This window comes from Pseudophryne corroboree, chromosome 2, assembly GCF_028390025.1.
Source record: "Pseudophryne corroboree isolate aPseCor3 chromosome 2, aPseCor3.hap2, whole genome shotgun sequence".
NCBI lineage: Eukaryota > Metazoa > Chordata > Amphibia > Anura > Myobatrachidae > Pseudophryne > Pseudophryne corroboree.
The window spans coordinates 551,983,358-552,001,088 of NC_086445.1; the positions used below are offsets into that span (position 1 = coordinate 551,983,358).

At 48.0% G+C, this 17,731-nt stretch overlaps 1 protein-coding gene across 3 annotated transcripts in view; it reads right to left on the bottom strand.

Moving 5' to 3' along the window:
* Nucleotides 1-17,731, bottom strand: part of MTF1 (metal regulatory transcription factor 1) — a 144,160-nt gene that overhangs the window by 51,787 nt on the left and 74,642 nt on the right. For all 3 annotated transcript variants that reach the window (XM_063954324.1, XM_063954326.1, XM_063954325.1), the window contains one exon: nucleotides 16,802-16,879. In XM_063954324.1, the coding sequence (XP_063810394.1) occupies nucleotides 16,802-16,879 (78 nt within the window). The remainder of the gene's footprint in view (nucleotides 1-16,801; nucleotides 16,880-17,731) is intronic.

The following is a 17,731-nucleotide window of genomic DNA, read 5'->3' on the forward strand; positions in this document are numbered from 1 at the left end:
GTCATCTTGCATAATTTGGGCAAATGCACCTTTCTGTGGGAACATGCTAGGGGATTTTGCAGGAATAGGAACAGAGCCTGACCAAACTGCCATAGACTTCCTCAACACCTGAGTTTCAGTCTCAGTATTAGCTACCCGAGTAGAGATCTGAGAGATCATTCCTTTGATAGAAGTTAATCACTCAGGCTCAACAATAGGGATCTGAGACAAAGCATTACAATCCTGTGTACATGGAATGGATCCCTCCTGAGAGGAAACATCTTCTGCAGCATAAGACACAGAGTCCCTAGACATGGCTATGTGAGATATTAAACACCCACACACCCACAGGGAAATGTCAGACACAGTTTCCCCCCAAGTATGCCACAGAAAGACACAGAGATTGGAGCCAACCCACACACAGCGCTTTCTGAGGTAGAACTAACAAACTACCACGCTATCTGTGTACCTTAATAGACTACACAGACTTTACACAGTCCACTCCCGCCCCCCCCCCCCATCCCCTCCTTCTACAACCCCCTGGTACCGCACAGGATAGCTGGAGTTGCTTGGAAGGACAGCTCTCCCCGTCAGTGTCTGTGTTCAGGAACTGCAGGCAGGAAAAAGGCGCTGAACGCTGCTGGGTCCGCTCTGAGAAGCTCCGCCCCCTGAACATGGCGCTGCTTCCCGCTCTTCATTTTATTATACTGGCCTGAGGATTTCTGCTGGCAGCGATACGGGGAGCCCGACAGGCTTGCTGGCCAGTGTAGGGTATAGGCGCTGGCTCAGGGCTCCTCACAGCACCGCACTATGTACTGCTGAGTCCCGGAGCGCAGTTAGTACTGCGCTCCCTACCCTGATGCCGCCATCTTCACACCGGCTCCCCGCTTGCCAGGGGGGCCGGTGACTCACTCGCCACCGAAGTCTTCTGGCTCTGTAAGGGGGTGGCGGCATGCAGCGGGAGTGAGCGGTCGCCTGGAGCGGCTAACGATCAGCACTCGCAGGAGCTCAGTGTCCTGTCAGCGGAGATAGTGGCTCAGACCCCTCAAGGCGGACACTACTCCCCACCATAGTCCCACGAAGCAGGGAGGCTGTTGCCAGCAGTCTCCCTGTGCCTAAACTAACTCTTAGAAAAAATAAAACTAAAGAAGCTCTAGGAGCTCCCCTAGCTGTGACCAGCTCCTCCGGGTACATTTTCTAAACCGAGTCTGGTAGTAGGGGCATAGAGGGAGGAGCTAGCCCACACAAACTCTTTAAGTGCCAGTATCTCCTAGTGGACCCATCTATACCCCATGGTACTAATGTGGACCCCAGCATCCTCTAGGACGTAAGAGAAAACTAGGCCATTGCACGGCCATTAGTTATGTTGAAAGAGTATGTGTTGATACGTCTTGAGTAGGTTCTTCAAGTATGGAACTATTATCGCTTCGATGGATCTAAGATGAGCCATGATCACAGACATCATTTTTACAGACATCTCTTTGTGAATATCAGAGGAGAGGCACTGATGAGAGACCAAGCGGCAGTGACTGAGTGATAATGATTTCGTTTTACCGCAAACCGAAAGTACGCCTGTGCAGTGGCCAAATTGGAATGTGTAAGTACGCAATCCTGAGATTCAGTGAAAGCCTGAATTCCTGTGGTTTAGACCCACAATCACTGACCACAGCGATTCCATCTTGAATCTGTAGTAAATGACATTCTGTTTGAGCCCCGTTAGGTTCAATATAGGTATGACTGAGCTGTCCGGCTTTGGTACTACAAAAAGATTGGTATAAAATCTGTGAACTTGTGTACTAGATGAATCAAAACTGCTGAGTCCACGAGAGACTGAACAGCGGTGTACAACACTGCCTTCTTGTCTGCTAACACAGGCCAACGTGTCCTGAAAAAAGTGCATCGGTGGAAAACTATTGAACTGCATTGCGTAGTCTTTGAACCCGAAATTGCAGGGCCACCTATCTGTGTATGTTTGAAACAACGTCAAATGAAACGTTTGAAGACATGCGCGCAAAACCGAAGAGCAGACACAGGCTGGAAGGCCGCCATGCCACTGGTGCGTCAGCTGGCTTTGTGTGTTGAGAATGGCTAGTGATTTGTTGAAAAGTACATCCTCTACAACATGTACTGTGTACGGGTGTTGAGTACGGATTTGAAAGAACTGAGGTGTCAAAACAGCATATTTTCTTTTAGGAACTTGTGCGTGCAACGGTAGGAAAAGCAGACTTTTCCCCAGTAGCCCGCGAAATGTAATTTGTTTTAATAATATATCGCCAGCATAAGGCAACGCCACTATTTTTCTAATCAGTGCAATAGTACCGAGAACTTACTTGGCCAACATCAATAGATACCGGAACTAAAAACTCAGTTGATTCACAAAATGCAATAGTCTAGAAGTAAAAGACAGTATAAGGAATGACCCTGTTGTGGGCCTAACTTGAGCTGTGTTGCCTATGCAACTACAGCCATGTTAACCCAAACCCCAACTAAAGCTAGTCTAAACAACACTTCTGCTGCAGTATAAATGGACATTAGCAGGGCCCTCAGCTGATGCTGCAATGGGTGTTAAAGCGTTGTTACAGCTGGGACTGGAATAGTTAACTTTGTAAAACTAAAGAGTCCAGTGGTGACGAAATTAGTTTGGGAAAGGATAGTAAGACAGAAATCACTTGCACAGAAAGCGTCTACCTGGATTTAATAAATGCTCATTTGTTTCCAGAGATATGCAGGACTGGCATTGAATCGTCAGATTGTAACACAGAGTAAACGGGTTTACTAGGAGACCAAAAAAATAACTACTTGTAGGAATAAACTATACATGGACTATTATACACCCTGCACAGTTCTAGTGTGAGCGCTGTGGCTGCTCAGACGGTATTACTGAACACCAGTCTTAGCCGTCTAACATTCTACCGTGCAGCGGACAACTGTGACTGTAAACTAGCCATTACACCAGCCATCGACACTCAAGGAGGATGAGGGCAGAGGTCCTTAATTGGGACCCGTATGTACAAGTGGATGCTGTTCTAGGATCATGCATACACAGCCACGAATGAGTTATTTTAACAAAAATAAATACATAAATAAATGAAGTGTGCATGAAAGCACCACTGGCACACACTATATGCTGGTCAGTATGTGATTTACTGAAGTAACCCTACCAAGACCCCTGCCCCCTCCAGTGGCCATGTGTTGTAGGGCCACCACCAAATTCCTGGAGGAAGAAACAGGATTCGAAAATGGCGTTCACAGCATGTAATTTGTAGTGAAGTTTTGTAAAACACCTACAGAAATACATATACAATAAATAAATAAATAAATAAAAATATATACATATATATATACACACACACACACACACACACACACACACACACACATATATATATATATATATACATATACATACATACACACAAAGATAAATACAGAATATATGCTCATCATCGGTTGAATAGTCTGGAATGCTTATGTTATGCAGGCTCACTATTAAACTTAACTGGACTGCGCCTTATAATATATATATACACCCCCACATCTCTAACCCAGTGCAGAGTGGCAGATGGAGATGGATAAATACAGCCCCATGGCGGCAGCATGAGGAGCAGGGACCGACTTTGTACTCCTGCACATATAGTAAAACCTCACCCACATCAATCGGGAGCTGATCGCCGCGGATACCTCAGTTGTGTCAGTTATGTTAGTGGAGAGGGACAGTGCTGCTGCTGAGATCCGGGGAGCAGTGACGGGGGTCATCGGCAGCTGTCCGCGGCCGTCAGCAGAGAAGTGGGCGGGCGCAGTGTAATGGGGAGAGCCGTCCACATATTTGGAGCCAGCCCCCACCGCGCCCTTATCGCTAATGCCAAGCTTAGCTGGGTCGCAGACTAAGTACCCTGATAGGGGACTTAGTACACCAATAATCGCTTTCCCCCTGCTATGACCCCCTGGTACTGCTGAGGTAAACTGGAGTCACTCCGGAGGAGCTGCGCGTCCCTGTCAGTCAGCGTCTGTGTCCACAGTAGAGGGAAAATGGCGCTGGTGAGCTGCTGGATCCTCTCATAGTGAAGGCTCCGCCCCTTCAATGGCGCGCGGTCTTCCCGCTTTTTTATACTGGCTGAGGTAATCTGGTGCTTAAAATGGAGAGAAAAAATAAGAATTTACTTACCGATAATTCTATTTCTCGGAGTCCGTAGTGGATGCTGGGGTTCCTGAAAGGACCATGGGGAATAGCGGCTCCGCAGGAGACAGGGCACAAAAGTAAAGCTTTCCGATCAGGTGGTGTGCACTGGCTCCTCCCCCTATGACCCTCCTCCAAGCCAGTTAGGTACTGTGCCCGGACGAGCGTACACAATAAGGGAGGAATTTTGAATCCCGGGTAAGACTCATACCAGCCACACCAATCACACCGTACAACTTGTGATCTAAACCCAGTTAACAGTATGATAACAGCGGAGCCTCTGAAAAGATGGCTCACAACAATAATAACCCGATTTTTGTAACTATGTACAAGTATTGCAGATAATCCGCACTTGGGATGGGCGCCCAGCATCCACTACGGACTCCGAGAAATAGAATTATCGGTAAGTAAATTCTTATTTTCTCTATCGTCCTAGTGGATGCTGGGGTTCCTGAAAGGACCATGGGGATTATACCAAAGCTCCCAAACGGGCGGGAGAGTGCGGATGACTCTGCAGCACCGAATGAGAGAACTCCAGGTCCTCCTTAGCCAGGGTATCAAATTTGTAGAATTTAGCAAACGTGTTTGCCCCTGACCAAGTAGCTGCTCGGCAAAGTTGTAAAGCCGAGACCCCTCGGGCAGCCGCCCAAGATGAGCCCACCTTCCTTGTGGAATGGGCATTTACATATTTTGGCTGTGGCAGGCCTGCCACAGAATGTGCAAGCTGAATTGTATTACACATCCAACTAGCAATAGTCTGCTTAGAAGCAAGAGCACCCAGTTTGTTGGGTGCATACAGGATAACAGCAAGTCAGTTTTCCTGACTCCAGCCGTCCTGGAACATATTTTCAGGGCCCTGACAACATCTAGCAACTTGGAGTCCTCCAAGTCCCTAGTAGGTGCAAGGCACCACAATAAGCTGGTTCAGGTGAAACACTGACACCACCTTAGGGAGAGAACTGGGGACGAGTCCGCAGCTCTGCCCTGTCCGAATGGACAAACAGATATGGGCTTTTTTGAGAAAAAACCACCAATTTGACACTCGCCTGGTCCAGGCCAGGGCCAAGAGCATGGTCACTTTTCATGTGAGATGCTTCAATCCACAGATTTGACTGGTTTTAAACCAATGTGATTTGAGGAATCCCAGAACTACGTTGAGATCCCACAGTGCCACTGGAGGCACAAAAGGGGGTTGTATATGCAATACTCCCTTGACAAACTTCTGGACTTCAGGAACTGAAGCTAATTCTCTCTGGAAGAAAATCGACAGGGCCGAAATTTGAACCTTAATGGACCCCAATTTGAGGCCCATAGACACTCCTGTTTGCAGGAAATGCAGGAAACGACCGAGTTGAAATTTCTTTGTGGGGCCTTCCTGGCCTCACACCACGCAACATATTTTCGCCACATGTGGTGATAATGTTGTGCGGTCACCTCCTTTCTGGCTTTGACCAGGGTAGGAATGACCTCTTCTGGAATGCCTTTTTCCCTTAGGATCCGGCTTTCCACTGCCATGCCGACAAACGCAGCTGCGGTAAGTCTTGGAACAGACATGGTACTTGCTGAAGCAAGTCCCTTCTTAGCGGCAGAGGCCATAAGACCTCTATAAGCATCTCTTGAAGTTCCGGGTACCAAGTCCTTCTTGGCCAATCCGGAGCCATGAGTATAGTTCTTACTCCTCTACGTCTTATAATTCTCAGCACCTTAGGTATGAGAAGCAGAGGAGGGAACACATACACCGACTGGTACACCCACGGTGTTACCAGAACGTCCACAGCTATTGCCTGAGGGTCTCTTGACCTGGCGCAATACCTGTCCCGTTTTTTGTTCAGACGGGACGCCATCATGTCCACCTTTGGTATTTCCCAACGGTTTACAATCATGTGGAAAAAACTTCCCGATGAAGTTTCCACTCTCCCGGGTGGAGGTCGTGCCTGCTGAGGAAGTCTGCTTCCCAGTTTCCATTCCCGGGATGAAACACTGCTGACAGTGCTATCACATGATTTTCCGCCCAGCGAAAAGTCCTTGCAGTTTTTGCCATTGCCCTCCTGCTTCTTGTGTCGCCCTGTCTGTTTACGTGGGCGACTGCCGTGATGTTTTTCCCACTGGATCAAAACCGGCTGACCTTGAAGCAGAGGACTTGCTAAGCTTAGAGCATTATAAATTTACCCTTAGCTCCAGTATATTTATGTGGAGAAAAGTCTCCAGACTTGATCACACTCCCTGGAAATTTTTTCCTTGTGTGACTGCTCCCCAGCCTCTCGGGCTGGGCTCCGTGGTCACCAGCATCCAATCCTGAATGCCGAATCTGCGGCCCTCTAGAAGATGAGCACTCTATAACCACCACAGGAGAGACACCCTTGTCCTTGGATATAGGGTTATCCGCTGATGCATCTGAAGATGCGATCCGGACCATTTGTCCAGCAGATCCCACTGAAAAGTTCTTGCGTGAAATCTGCCGAATGGAATTGCTTCGTAGGAAGCCACCATTTTTTTACCAGGACCCTTGTGCAATGATGCACTGTTTTTAGGAGGTTCCTGACTAGCTCGGATAACTCCCTGGCTTTCTCTTCCGGGAGAAACACCTTTTTCTGGACTGTGTCCAGAATCATCCCTAGGCACAGCAGACGTGTCGTCGGGATCAGCTGCGATTTTGGAATATTTAGAATCCACCCGTGCTGTTGTAGCAGTATCCGAGATAGTGCTACTCCGACCTCCAACTGTTCCCTGGACTATGCCCTTATCAGGAGATCGTCCAAGTAAGGGATAATTAAGACGCCTTTTCTTCGAAGAAGAATCATCATTTCGGCCATTACCTTGGTAATGACCCGGGGTGCCGTGGACAATCCAAACGGCAGCGTCTGAAACTGATAGTGACAGTTCTGCACCACGAACCTGAGGTACCCTTAGTGAGAAGGGCAAATTTGGGACATAGAGGTAAGCATCCCTGATGTCCCGGGACACTATATAGTCCCCTTCTTCCTGGTTCGTTATCACTGCTCTGAGTGACTCCATCTTGATTTGAACCTTTGTAAGTGTTCAAAAAAAATTTTTTAGAATAAGTCTCACCTAGCCTTCTGGCTTCAGTACCACAATATAGTGTGGAATAATACCCCTTTTCTTGTAGTAGGAGGGGTAATTTAATTATCACCTGCTGGGAATACAGCTTGTGAATTTTTTTTTTTCCATACTGCCTCCTTGTCGGAGGGAGACCTTGGTAAAGCAGACTTCAGGAGCCTGCGAAGGGGAAACGTCTCGACATTCCAATCTGTACCCCTGGGATACTACTTGTAGGATCCAGGGGTCCTGTACGGTCTCAGCGCCATGCTGAGAACTTGTCAGAAGCGGTGGAACGCTTCTGTTCCTGGGAATGGGCTGCCTGCTGCAGTCTTCTTCCCTTTCCTCTATCCCTGGGCAGATATGATCTTATAGGGACGAAAGGACTGAGGCTGAAAAGACGGTGTCTTTTTCTGCAGAGATGTGACTTAGGGTAAAAAACTGTGGATTTTCCAGCAGTTGCCGTGGCCACCAGGTCCGATGGACCGACCCCAAATAACTCCTCTTCCTTTATACGGCAATACACCTTTGTGCCGTTTGGAATCTGCATCACCTGACCACTGTCGTGTCTATAACATCTTCTGGCAGTTATGGACATCGCATTTACTCATGATGCCAGAGTGCAAATATCCCTCTGTGCATCTCGCATATATAGAAATGCATCCTTTAAATGCTCTATAGTCAATAAAATACTGTCCCTGTCAAGGGTATCAATATTTTTAGTCAGGGAATCCGACCAAGCCACCCCAGCTCTGCACATCCAGGCTGGGGCGATCGCTGGTCGCAGTATAACACCAGTATGTGTGTATATACTTTTTATGATATTTTCCAGCCTCCTGTCAGCTGGTCCTTGAGGACGGCCCTATCTATAGACGGTACCGTCACTTGTTTTGATAAGCGTGTGAGCGCCTTATCCACCCTAAGGGGTGTTTCCCAACGCGCCCTAACTTCTGGCGGGAAAGGGTATACCGCCCATAATTTTCTATCGGGGGGAACCCACGCATCATCACACACTTTATTTAATTTATCTGATTCAGGAAAAACTATGGTAGTTTTTTCACATCCCACATAATACCCTCTTTTGTGGTACTTGTAGTATCAGAAATATGTAACACCTCCTTCATTGCCTTTAACGTGTGGCCCTAATAAGGAATACGTTTGTTTATTCACCGTCGACACTGGATTCAGTGTCCCTGTCTGTGTCTGTGTCGACCGACTAAAGTAAACGGGCGTTTTAAAACCCCTGACGGTGTTTTTGAGACGTCTGGACCGGTACTAATTGTTTGTCGGCCGTCTCATGTCGTCAACCGACCTTGCAGCGTGTTGACATTATCACGTAATTCCCTAAATAAGCCATCCATTCCGGTGTCGACTCCCTAGAGAGTGACATCACCATTACAGGCAATTGCTCCGCCTCCTCACCAACATCGTCCTCCTACATGTCGACACACACGTACCGACACACAGCACACACACAGGGAATGCTCTGATAGAGGACAGGACCCACTAGCCCTTTGGAGAGACAGAGGGAGAGTTTGCCAGCACACACCAAAAACGCTATAATTATATAGGGACAATCTTATATAAGTGTTTTCCCTTATAGCATCTTTTTTATATATTTCTAACGCCAAATTAGTGCCCCCCCTCTCTGTTTTAACCCTGTTTCTGTAGTGCAGTGCAGGGGAGAGCCTGGGAGCCTTCCCTCCAGCCTTTCTGTGAGGGAAAATGGCGCTGTGTGCTGAGGAGATAGGCCCCGCCCCTTTTTCGGCGGCCTCGTCTCCCGCTCTTAACGGATTCTGGCAGGGGTTAAATATCTCCATATAGCCTCCGGAGGCTATATGTGAGGTATTTTTAGCCAAAATAGGTATTCATTTGCCTCCCAGGGCGCCCCCCTCCCAGCGCCCTGCACCCTCAGTGACTGCCGTGTGAAGTGTGCTGAGAGGAAAATGGCGCACAGCTGCAGTGCTGTGCGCTACCTTTAGAAGACTGAGGAGTCTTCTGCCGCCGATTCTGGACCTCTTCTTACTTCAGCATCTGCAAGGGGGCCGGCGGCAAGGCTCCGGTGACCATCCAGGCTGTACCTGTGATCGTCCCTCTGGAGCTGATGTCCAGTAGCCAAGAAGCCAATCCATCCTGCACGCAGGTGAGTTCACTTCTTCTCCCCTAAGTCCCTCGTTGCAGTGATCCTGTTGCCAGCAGGACTCACTGTAAAATAAAAAACCTAAGCTAAACTTTTCTAAGCAGCTCTTTAGGAGAGCCACCTAGATTGCACCCTTCTCGGCCGGGCACAAAAATCTAACTGGCTTGGAGGAGGGTCAGAGGGGGAGGAGCCAGTGCACACCACCTGATCGGAAAGCTTTACTTTTGTGCCCTGTCTCCTGCGGAGCCGCTATTCCCCATGGTCCTTTCAGGAACCCCAGCATCCACTAGGACGATAGAGAAACGTTTTAAGGCCGTTTTTGCCAGTGTGGGTACTGTATACTGATACGCTGCTGTGTACTGTGTCTGGAGACGCTTTCCAACCCGGTTAGAAGCCGTGCGTCTCTGTACCCCCATGCCGGCTTAGTACTCACCACTCTTCATTCTTCTGGCTCTGTAGGGGTAGCGGCGTACTGCGGGAATGTGCTCTTGCTGTGGTGAGGCTTGCGAATAGTTCCCTCAGGAACTCAGTGTCCTGCCAGCAGGGAACGGGACCATTAACCCTTCAAGAGGTTGGGCCTGTTCCCCCTTCCCCCTAAGTCCTACGAAGCAGGCAGGCTGGTGCCATCCAGCCCTGCCTAAAAATAACAAACATATAAAATAAATGCAAAAAAACCTCTTCATGAGCTTCCATAAGCATGACCGGCTCCTCCGGACACATTTTCTAAACTGAGCCTGGTAGGAGGGGCATAGAGGGAGGAGCCAGCCCACACTATCATATTCTTAAAGTGCACATAGTTCCTAGTGGACCCTTCTATACCCCATGGTACTAAATGGAACTCCAGTATCCTCTAGGACGTAAGAGAAATGATAATAATAATAGAACTTTGACATACCCTAAAAAACACTGTTCTGAGCAGCCAGTCACTGGATTGCAGTATTAAATAGATCCTGGGAGTAACAACTGTTTTTGTTTATTACTATTACTGAGAGTATTATGACCCCAGCACTGCAGTAATGAATATTTGATTATTTAGAAGTGTGTGCTTTATACGAGTCACAAACTGGCCAAGGATTGCCCAGCAGGAAAATAAGATTTTACTTACCGATAAATCTATTTCTCGTAGTCCGTAGTGGATGCTGGGGACTCCGTCAGGACCATGGGGAATAGCGGCTCCGCAGGAGACAGGGCACAAAAGTAAAAGCTTTAGGATCAGGTGGTGTGCACTGGCTCCTCCCCCCATGACCCCCCTCCAAGCCTCAGCCAGGATACTGTGCCCGGACGAGCGTACACAATAAGGAAGGATTTTGAATCCCGGGTAAGACTCATACCAGCCACACCAATCACACTGTACAACCTGTGATCTGAACCCAGTTAACAGCATGATAACAGCGGAGCCTCTGAAAAGATGGCTCACAACAATAATAACCCGATTTTTGTAACAATAACTATGTACAAGTATTGCAGACAATCCGCACTTGGGATGGGCGCCCAGCATCCACTACGGACTACGAGAAATAGATTTATCGGTAAGTAAAATCTTATTTTCTCTGACGTCCTAGTGGATGCTGGGGACTCCGTCAGGACCATGGGGATTATACCAAAGCTCCCAAACGGGCGGGAGAGTGCGGATGACTCTGCAGCACCGAATGAGAGAACTCCAGGTCCTCTTTAGCCAGGGTATCAAATTTGTAGAATTTTACAAACGTGTTCTCCCCCGACCACGTAGCTGCTCGGCAGAGTTGTAATGCCGAGACCCCTCGGGCAGCCGCCCAGGATGAGCCCACCTTCCTTGTGGAATGGGCCTTGACAGATTTAGGCTGTGGCAGGCCTGCCACAGAATGTGCAAGTTGAAATGTGCTACAAATCCAACGAGCAATCGTCTGCTTAGAAGCAAGAGCACCCAGTTTGTTGGGTGCATACAGGATAACAGCGAGTCAGTTTTCCTGACTCCAGCCGTCCTGGAAACCTATATTTTCAGGGCCCTGACAACATCTAGCAACTTGGAGTCCTCCAAGTCCCTAGTAGCCGCAGGTACCACAATAAGCTGGTTCAGGTGAAACGCTGACACCACCTTAGGAAGAAACTGGGGACGAGTCCGCAGCTCTGCCCTGTCCGAATGGACAATCAGATATGGCTTTTGTGGGACAAAGCCGCCAATTCTGACACTCGCCTGGCCGAGGCCAGGGCCAACAGCATGGTCACTTTTCATGTGAGATATTTCAAATCCACAGATTTGAGCGGTTTAAAATGTGATTTGAGGAATCCCAGAACTACGTTGAGATCCCACAGTGCCACTGGAGGCACAAAAAGGGGGTTGTATATGCAATACTCCCTTGACAAACTTCTGGACTTCAGGAACTGAAGCCAATTCTTTCTGGAAGAAAATTGACAGGGCCGAAATTTGAACCTTAATGGACCCCAATTTGAGGCCCATAGACACTCCTGTTTGCAGGAAATGCAGGAATCGACCGAGTTGAAATTTCTTCGTGGGGCCTTCCTGGCCTCACACCACGCAACATATTTTCGCCACATGTGGTGATAATGTTTTGCGGTCACCTCCTTCCTGGCTTTGACCAGGGTAGGAATGACCTCTTCCGGAATGCCTTTTTCCCTTAGGATCTGGCGTTCCACCGCCATGCCGTCAAACGCAGCCGCGGTAAGTCTTGGAACAGACCTGGTACTTGCTGAAGCAAGTCCCTTCTTAGCGGCAGAGGCCATGAGTCCTCTGTGAGCATTTCTTGAAGTTCCGGGTGCCACGTCCTTCTTGGCCAATCCGGAGCCACGAGTATAGTTCTTACTCCTCTACGTCTTATAATTCTCAGTACCTTGGTTATGAGAAGCAGAGGAGGGAACACATACACCAACTGGTACACCCACGGTGTTACCAGAACGTCCACAGATATTGCTTGAGGGTCTCTTGACCTGGCGCAATACCTGTCCAGTTTTTTGTTCAGGCGGGACGCCATCATGTCCACCTTTGGTCTTTCCCAACGGTTCACAATCATGTGGAATACTTCCCGATGAAGTCCCCACTCTCCCGGGTGGAGGTCGTGCCTGCTGAGGAAGTCTGCTTCCCAGTTGTCCACTCCCGGAATGAACACTGCTGACAGTGTTATCACATGATTTTTCGCCCAGCGAAGAATCCTTGCAGTTTCTGCCATTGCCCTCCTGCTTCTTGTGCCGCCCTGTCTGTTTACGTGGGCGACTGCCGTGATGTTGTCCCACTGGATCAATACCGGCTGACCTTGAAGCAGAGGTCTTCCTAAGCTTAGAACATTGTAAATTGCCCTTAGCTCCACTATATTCATGTGGAGAGAAGTCTCCAGACTTGATCACACTCCCTGGAAATTTTTTCCCTGTGTGACTGCTCCCCAGCCTCTCAGGCTGGCATCCGTGGTCACCAGGACCCAGTCCTGAATGCCGAATCTGCGGCCCTTTAGTAGATGAGCACTCTGCAGCCACCGCAGAAGAAACACCCTTGTCCTTGGAGACAGGGTTATCCGCTGATGCATCTGAAGATGCGATCCGGACCATTTTTCCAGCAGATCCCACTGAAAAGTTCTTGCGTGAAATCTACCGAATGGAATCGCTTCGTAAGAAGCCACCATTTTTCCCAGGACCCTTGTGCAATGATGCACTGACACTTTTCCTGGTTTTAGGAGGTTCCTGACTAGCTCGGATAACTCCCTGGCTTTCTTCTCCGGGAGAAACACCTTTTTCTGGACTGTGTCCAGAATCATCCCTAGGAACAGCAGACGTGTCGTCGGAAACAGCTGCGGTTTTGGAATATTTAGAATCCACCCGTGCTGTCGTAGAACTACTTGAGATAGTGCTACTCCGACCTCCAACTGTTCTCTGGACCTTGCCCCTATCAGGAGATCGTCCATTTTCTTTGAAGAAGAATCATCATTTCGGCCATTACCTTGGTAAGGACCCGGGGTGCCGTGGACAATCCAACCGGCAGCGTCTGAAACTGATAGTGACAGTTCTGTACCACGAACCTGAGGTACCCTTGGTGAGAAGGGCAAATTGGGACATGGAGGTAAGCATCCCTGATGTCCCAGGACACCATATAGTCCCCTTCTTCCTGGTTCGCTATCACTGCTCTGAGTGACTCCATCTTGATTTGAACCTTTGTATGTAAGTGTTCAACTATTTCAGATTTAGAATAGGTCTCACCGAGCCGTCTGGCTTCAGTACCACAATATAGTGTGGAATAATACCCCTTTCCTTGTTGTAGGAGGGGTACTTTGATTATCACCTGCTGGGAATACAGCTTGTGAATTGTTTCCACTACTGCCTCCCTGTCGGAGGGAGACGTTGGTAAAGCAGACTTCAGGAACCTGCGAGGGGGAGACGTCTCGAATTTCCAATCTGTACCCCTGGGATACTACTTGTAGGATCCAGGGGTCCACTTGCGAGTGAGCCCACTGCGTGCTGAAACTCTTGAGACGACCCCCACCCACCGCACCTTAGTCCGCTTGTACGGCCCCAGCGTCATGCTGAGGACTTGGCAGAAGCGGTGGAGGGCTTCTGTTTCTGGGAATGGGCTGCCTGCTGCAGTCTTCCTCCCTTTCCTCTATCCCATGGCAGATATGACTGGCCTTTTGCCCCCTTGCCCTTATGGGGACGAAAGGACTGAGGCTGAAAAGACGTTGTCTTTTTCTCCTTTATACGGCAATACTTCCATGTGCCGTTTGGAATCTGCATCACCTGACCACTGTCGTGTCCATAAACAACTTCTGGCAGATATGGACATCGCACTTACTCTTGATGCCAGAGTGCAAATATCCCTCTGTGCATCTCGCATATATAGAAATGCATCCTTTAAATGCTCTATAGTCAATAAAATACTGTCCCTGTCAAGGGTATCAATATTTTAAGTCAGGGAATCCGACCAAGCCACCCCAGCGCTGCACATCCAGGCTGAGGCGATCGCTGGTCGCTGTATAACACCAGTATGTGTGTATATACTTTTTAGGATATTTTCCAGCCTCCTATCAGCTGGCTCCTTGAGGGCGGCCCTATCTGGAGACGGTACCGCCACTTGTTTTGATAAGCGTGTGAGCGCCTTATCCACCCTAAGGGGTGTTTCCCAACGTGCCCTAACTTCTGGCGGGAAAGGGTATACCGCCAATAATTTTCTATCGGGGGAAACCGACGCATCATCACACACTTCATTTAATTTATCTGATTCAGGAAAAACTACAGGTAGTTTTTTCACACTCCACATAATACCCTTTTTTGTGGTACTTGTAGTATCAGAAATATGTAACACCTCCTTCATTGCCCTTAACAAGTAACGTGTGGCCCTACAGGAAAATACGTTTGTTTCTTCACCGTCGACACTGGAGTCAGTGTCCGTGTCTGTGTCGACCGACTGAGGTAAAAGGACGTTTTAACGCCCCTGACGGTGTTTGAGACGCCTGGACAGGTACTAATTGGTTTGCCGGCCGTCTCATGTCGTCAACCGACCTTGCAGCGTGTTGACATTATCACGTAATTCCTTAAATAAGCCATCCATTCCGGTGTCGACTCCCTAGAGAGTGACATCACCATTACAGGCAATTGCTCCGCCTCCTCACCAACATCGTCCTCATACATGTCGACACACGTACCGACACACAGCACACACACAGGGAATGCTCTGATAGAGGACAGGACCCCACTAGCCCTTTGGGGAGACAGAGGGAGAGTTTGCCAGCACACACCAAAAACGCTATAATTATACAGGGACAACCTTTATATAAGTGTTTTTCCCTTATAGCATTTTAATATATATAGTCATATCGCCAAATAAGTGCCCCCCCTCTCTGTTTTAACCCTGTTTCTGTAGTGCAGTGCAGGGGAGAGCCTGGGAGCCTTCCCACCAGCATTTCTGTGAGGGAAAATGGCGGTGTGCTGAGGAGAATAGGCCCCGCCCCCTTTTCGGCGGGCTTCTTCTCCCGTTTTTCTGAGACCTGGCAGGGGTTAAATACATCCATATAGCCCCCAGGGGCTATATGTGATGTATTTTTAGCCAGAATAAGGTACTATCATTGCTGCCCAGGGCGCCCCCCCCCCAGCGCCCTGCACCCTCAGTGACCGTTGCTATGAAGTGTGCTGACAACAATGGCGCACAGCTGCAGTGCTGTGCGCTACCTTATGAAGACTGAAAAGTCTTCTGCCGCCGGTTTCTGGACCTCTTCACTTTTCGGCATCTGCAAGGGGGTCGGCGGCGCGGCTCCGGGACGAACCCCAGGGTGAGACCTGTGTTCCGACTCCCTCTGGAGCTAATGGTGTCCAGTAGCCTAAGAAGCCAATCCATCCTGCACGCAGGTGAGTTCACTTCTCTCCCCTAAGTCCCTCGATGCAGTGAGCCTGTTGCCAGCAGGACTCACTGAAAATAAAACACCTAACAAAACTTTTACTCTAAGCAGCTCTTTAGGAGAGCCACCTAGATTGCACCCTTCTCGGCCGGGCACAAAAATCTAACTGGCTGAGGCTTGGAGGGGGGTCATGGGGGGAGGAGCCAGTGCACACCACCTGATCCTAAAGCTTTTACTTTTGTGCCCTGTCTCCTGCGGAGCCGCTATTCCCCATGGTCCTGACGGAGTCCCCAGCATCCACTAGGACGTCAGAGAAATAGGAGAGCACTTGTTGATTACAGACGGCGGTGGCAGGGAGGATTTGTATGCAGTGACCGACGGTGAGCATATGTGTGAGGTAACGTGAGGGGGCAGTGAATCAAATGCAGGCGTGTCGCGAACATTTCAGGGATACGTCTTAGACTGCAGCTGCATCTGTGTTTGCAGTTTCAATGGCCCCAACAGCTTACTTTTGACCATAGGGTCGCTCAGATGATCAATGGTGCGACTGATATGTGCATCTTTGAGACACCACTGGTGGCAGTACAAATCCCCATGGCTGCGACATTTGCATAATTTTGCAGGACCACTGCGTATGGAGTCGCAGTCACAACAGGATCTGCTCCCATATAAGGCTGACAGCTACACAGATGCGCTTCTTTCTGATTACAAGTAACATTTGGATTTCAGAGCATGCAACTCTGCAGCTGACCTGTGTGCAACTCTAAATCAGCCCCAATGTCTCCACAGTGTGTGCAGATACAGTCTTTCAGAACATGTGTAACAAACACTGATGCCAATTAGGTTCCAACTTCCATTACTCCCAGAATTTTTCTGTTGTCATACCCTCTGTGACACCGCCAGGAATGCTTTGCATTAATCTTATACTCTGCAACTTGCACATTATAGATATTTTAAAGGCATAGCTTAGTAAAATTCCTGAAATACTGACTCAAACCTTTGAACATAAGAGCCACAGGACAAGTGTAAAGTAGCCAGTTGTATGTTATGCATACCACTATTAATGATAGAACTAAAATACACAACAAAACAATCATGCTAATGATATATAAATGTGCACTTTACCAAAATACTTACTGCATCAACATTTTCCCGCAGTTCAGAATCTGTGGATAAAGTGCTTAAATCACTAAGACAGAGCCAATGGTTTGCATCCTGAAATATAAAACAACAAATATTTGTTCTTTGTTACAACATTGAGGTCAGTCACAGAAAGGCTAGTAATGACTATCAGTCACTCATTTATAGATAAGGGCTGGCACCGAGCACACAGCAGTGTGCAATTACTATATTACAATGTAATGGATCCAAGTGGGTTATACACACAGTTACACAGAGGAATGGTACAAAAAGCTTCAACACAACACACACCATGAAAGCGCTGTGGGCAGGCACCGCCCTATGCTCATCATACTGACTGTATTACATCTACATTCATTCATAAGTTAATGTAATGTGTGAAGAGCTACCAATGTACTACAGGTTGAGTATCCCTTATCCAAAATGCTTGGGACCAGAGGTATTTTGGATATCGGATTTTTCCGTATTTTGGAATAATTGCATACCATATTGAGATATCATGGTGATGGGACCTAAATCTAAGCACTGAATGCATTTATGTTACATATTAACCTTATACACACAGCCTGAAGGTCATTTTAGCCAATATTTTTTGTAACTTTGTGCATTAAACAAAGTGTGTCTACATTCACACAATTCATTTATGTTTCATATACACCTTATACACACAGCCTGAAGGTCATTTAATACAATATCTTTAATAACTTTGTGTATCAAACAAAGTTTGTGTACATTGAGCCATCAAAAAACAAAGTTTTCACTATCTCACTCTCAGTCAAAAAAGTCCGTATTTCGGAATATTCCGTATTTCGGAATATTTGGATATGGGATACTCAACCTGTATTGGCAAATTACGTGTGCTTGGTATAAAACAACCATCACTCTATGGGACGTATTCGTAGTTAGAATAGCAAAAATCCCGCACCT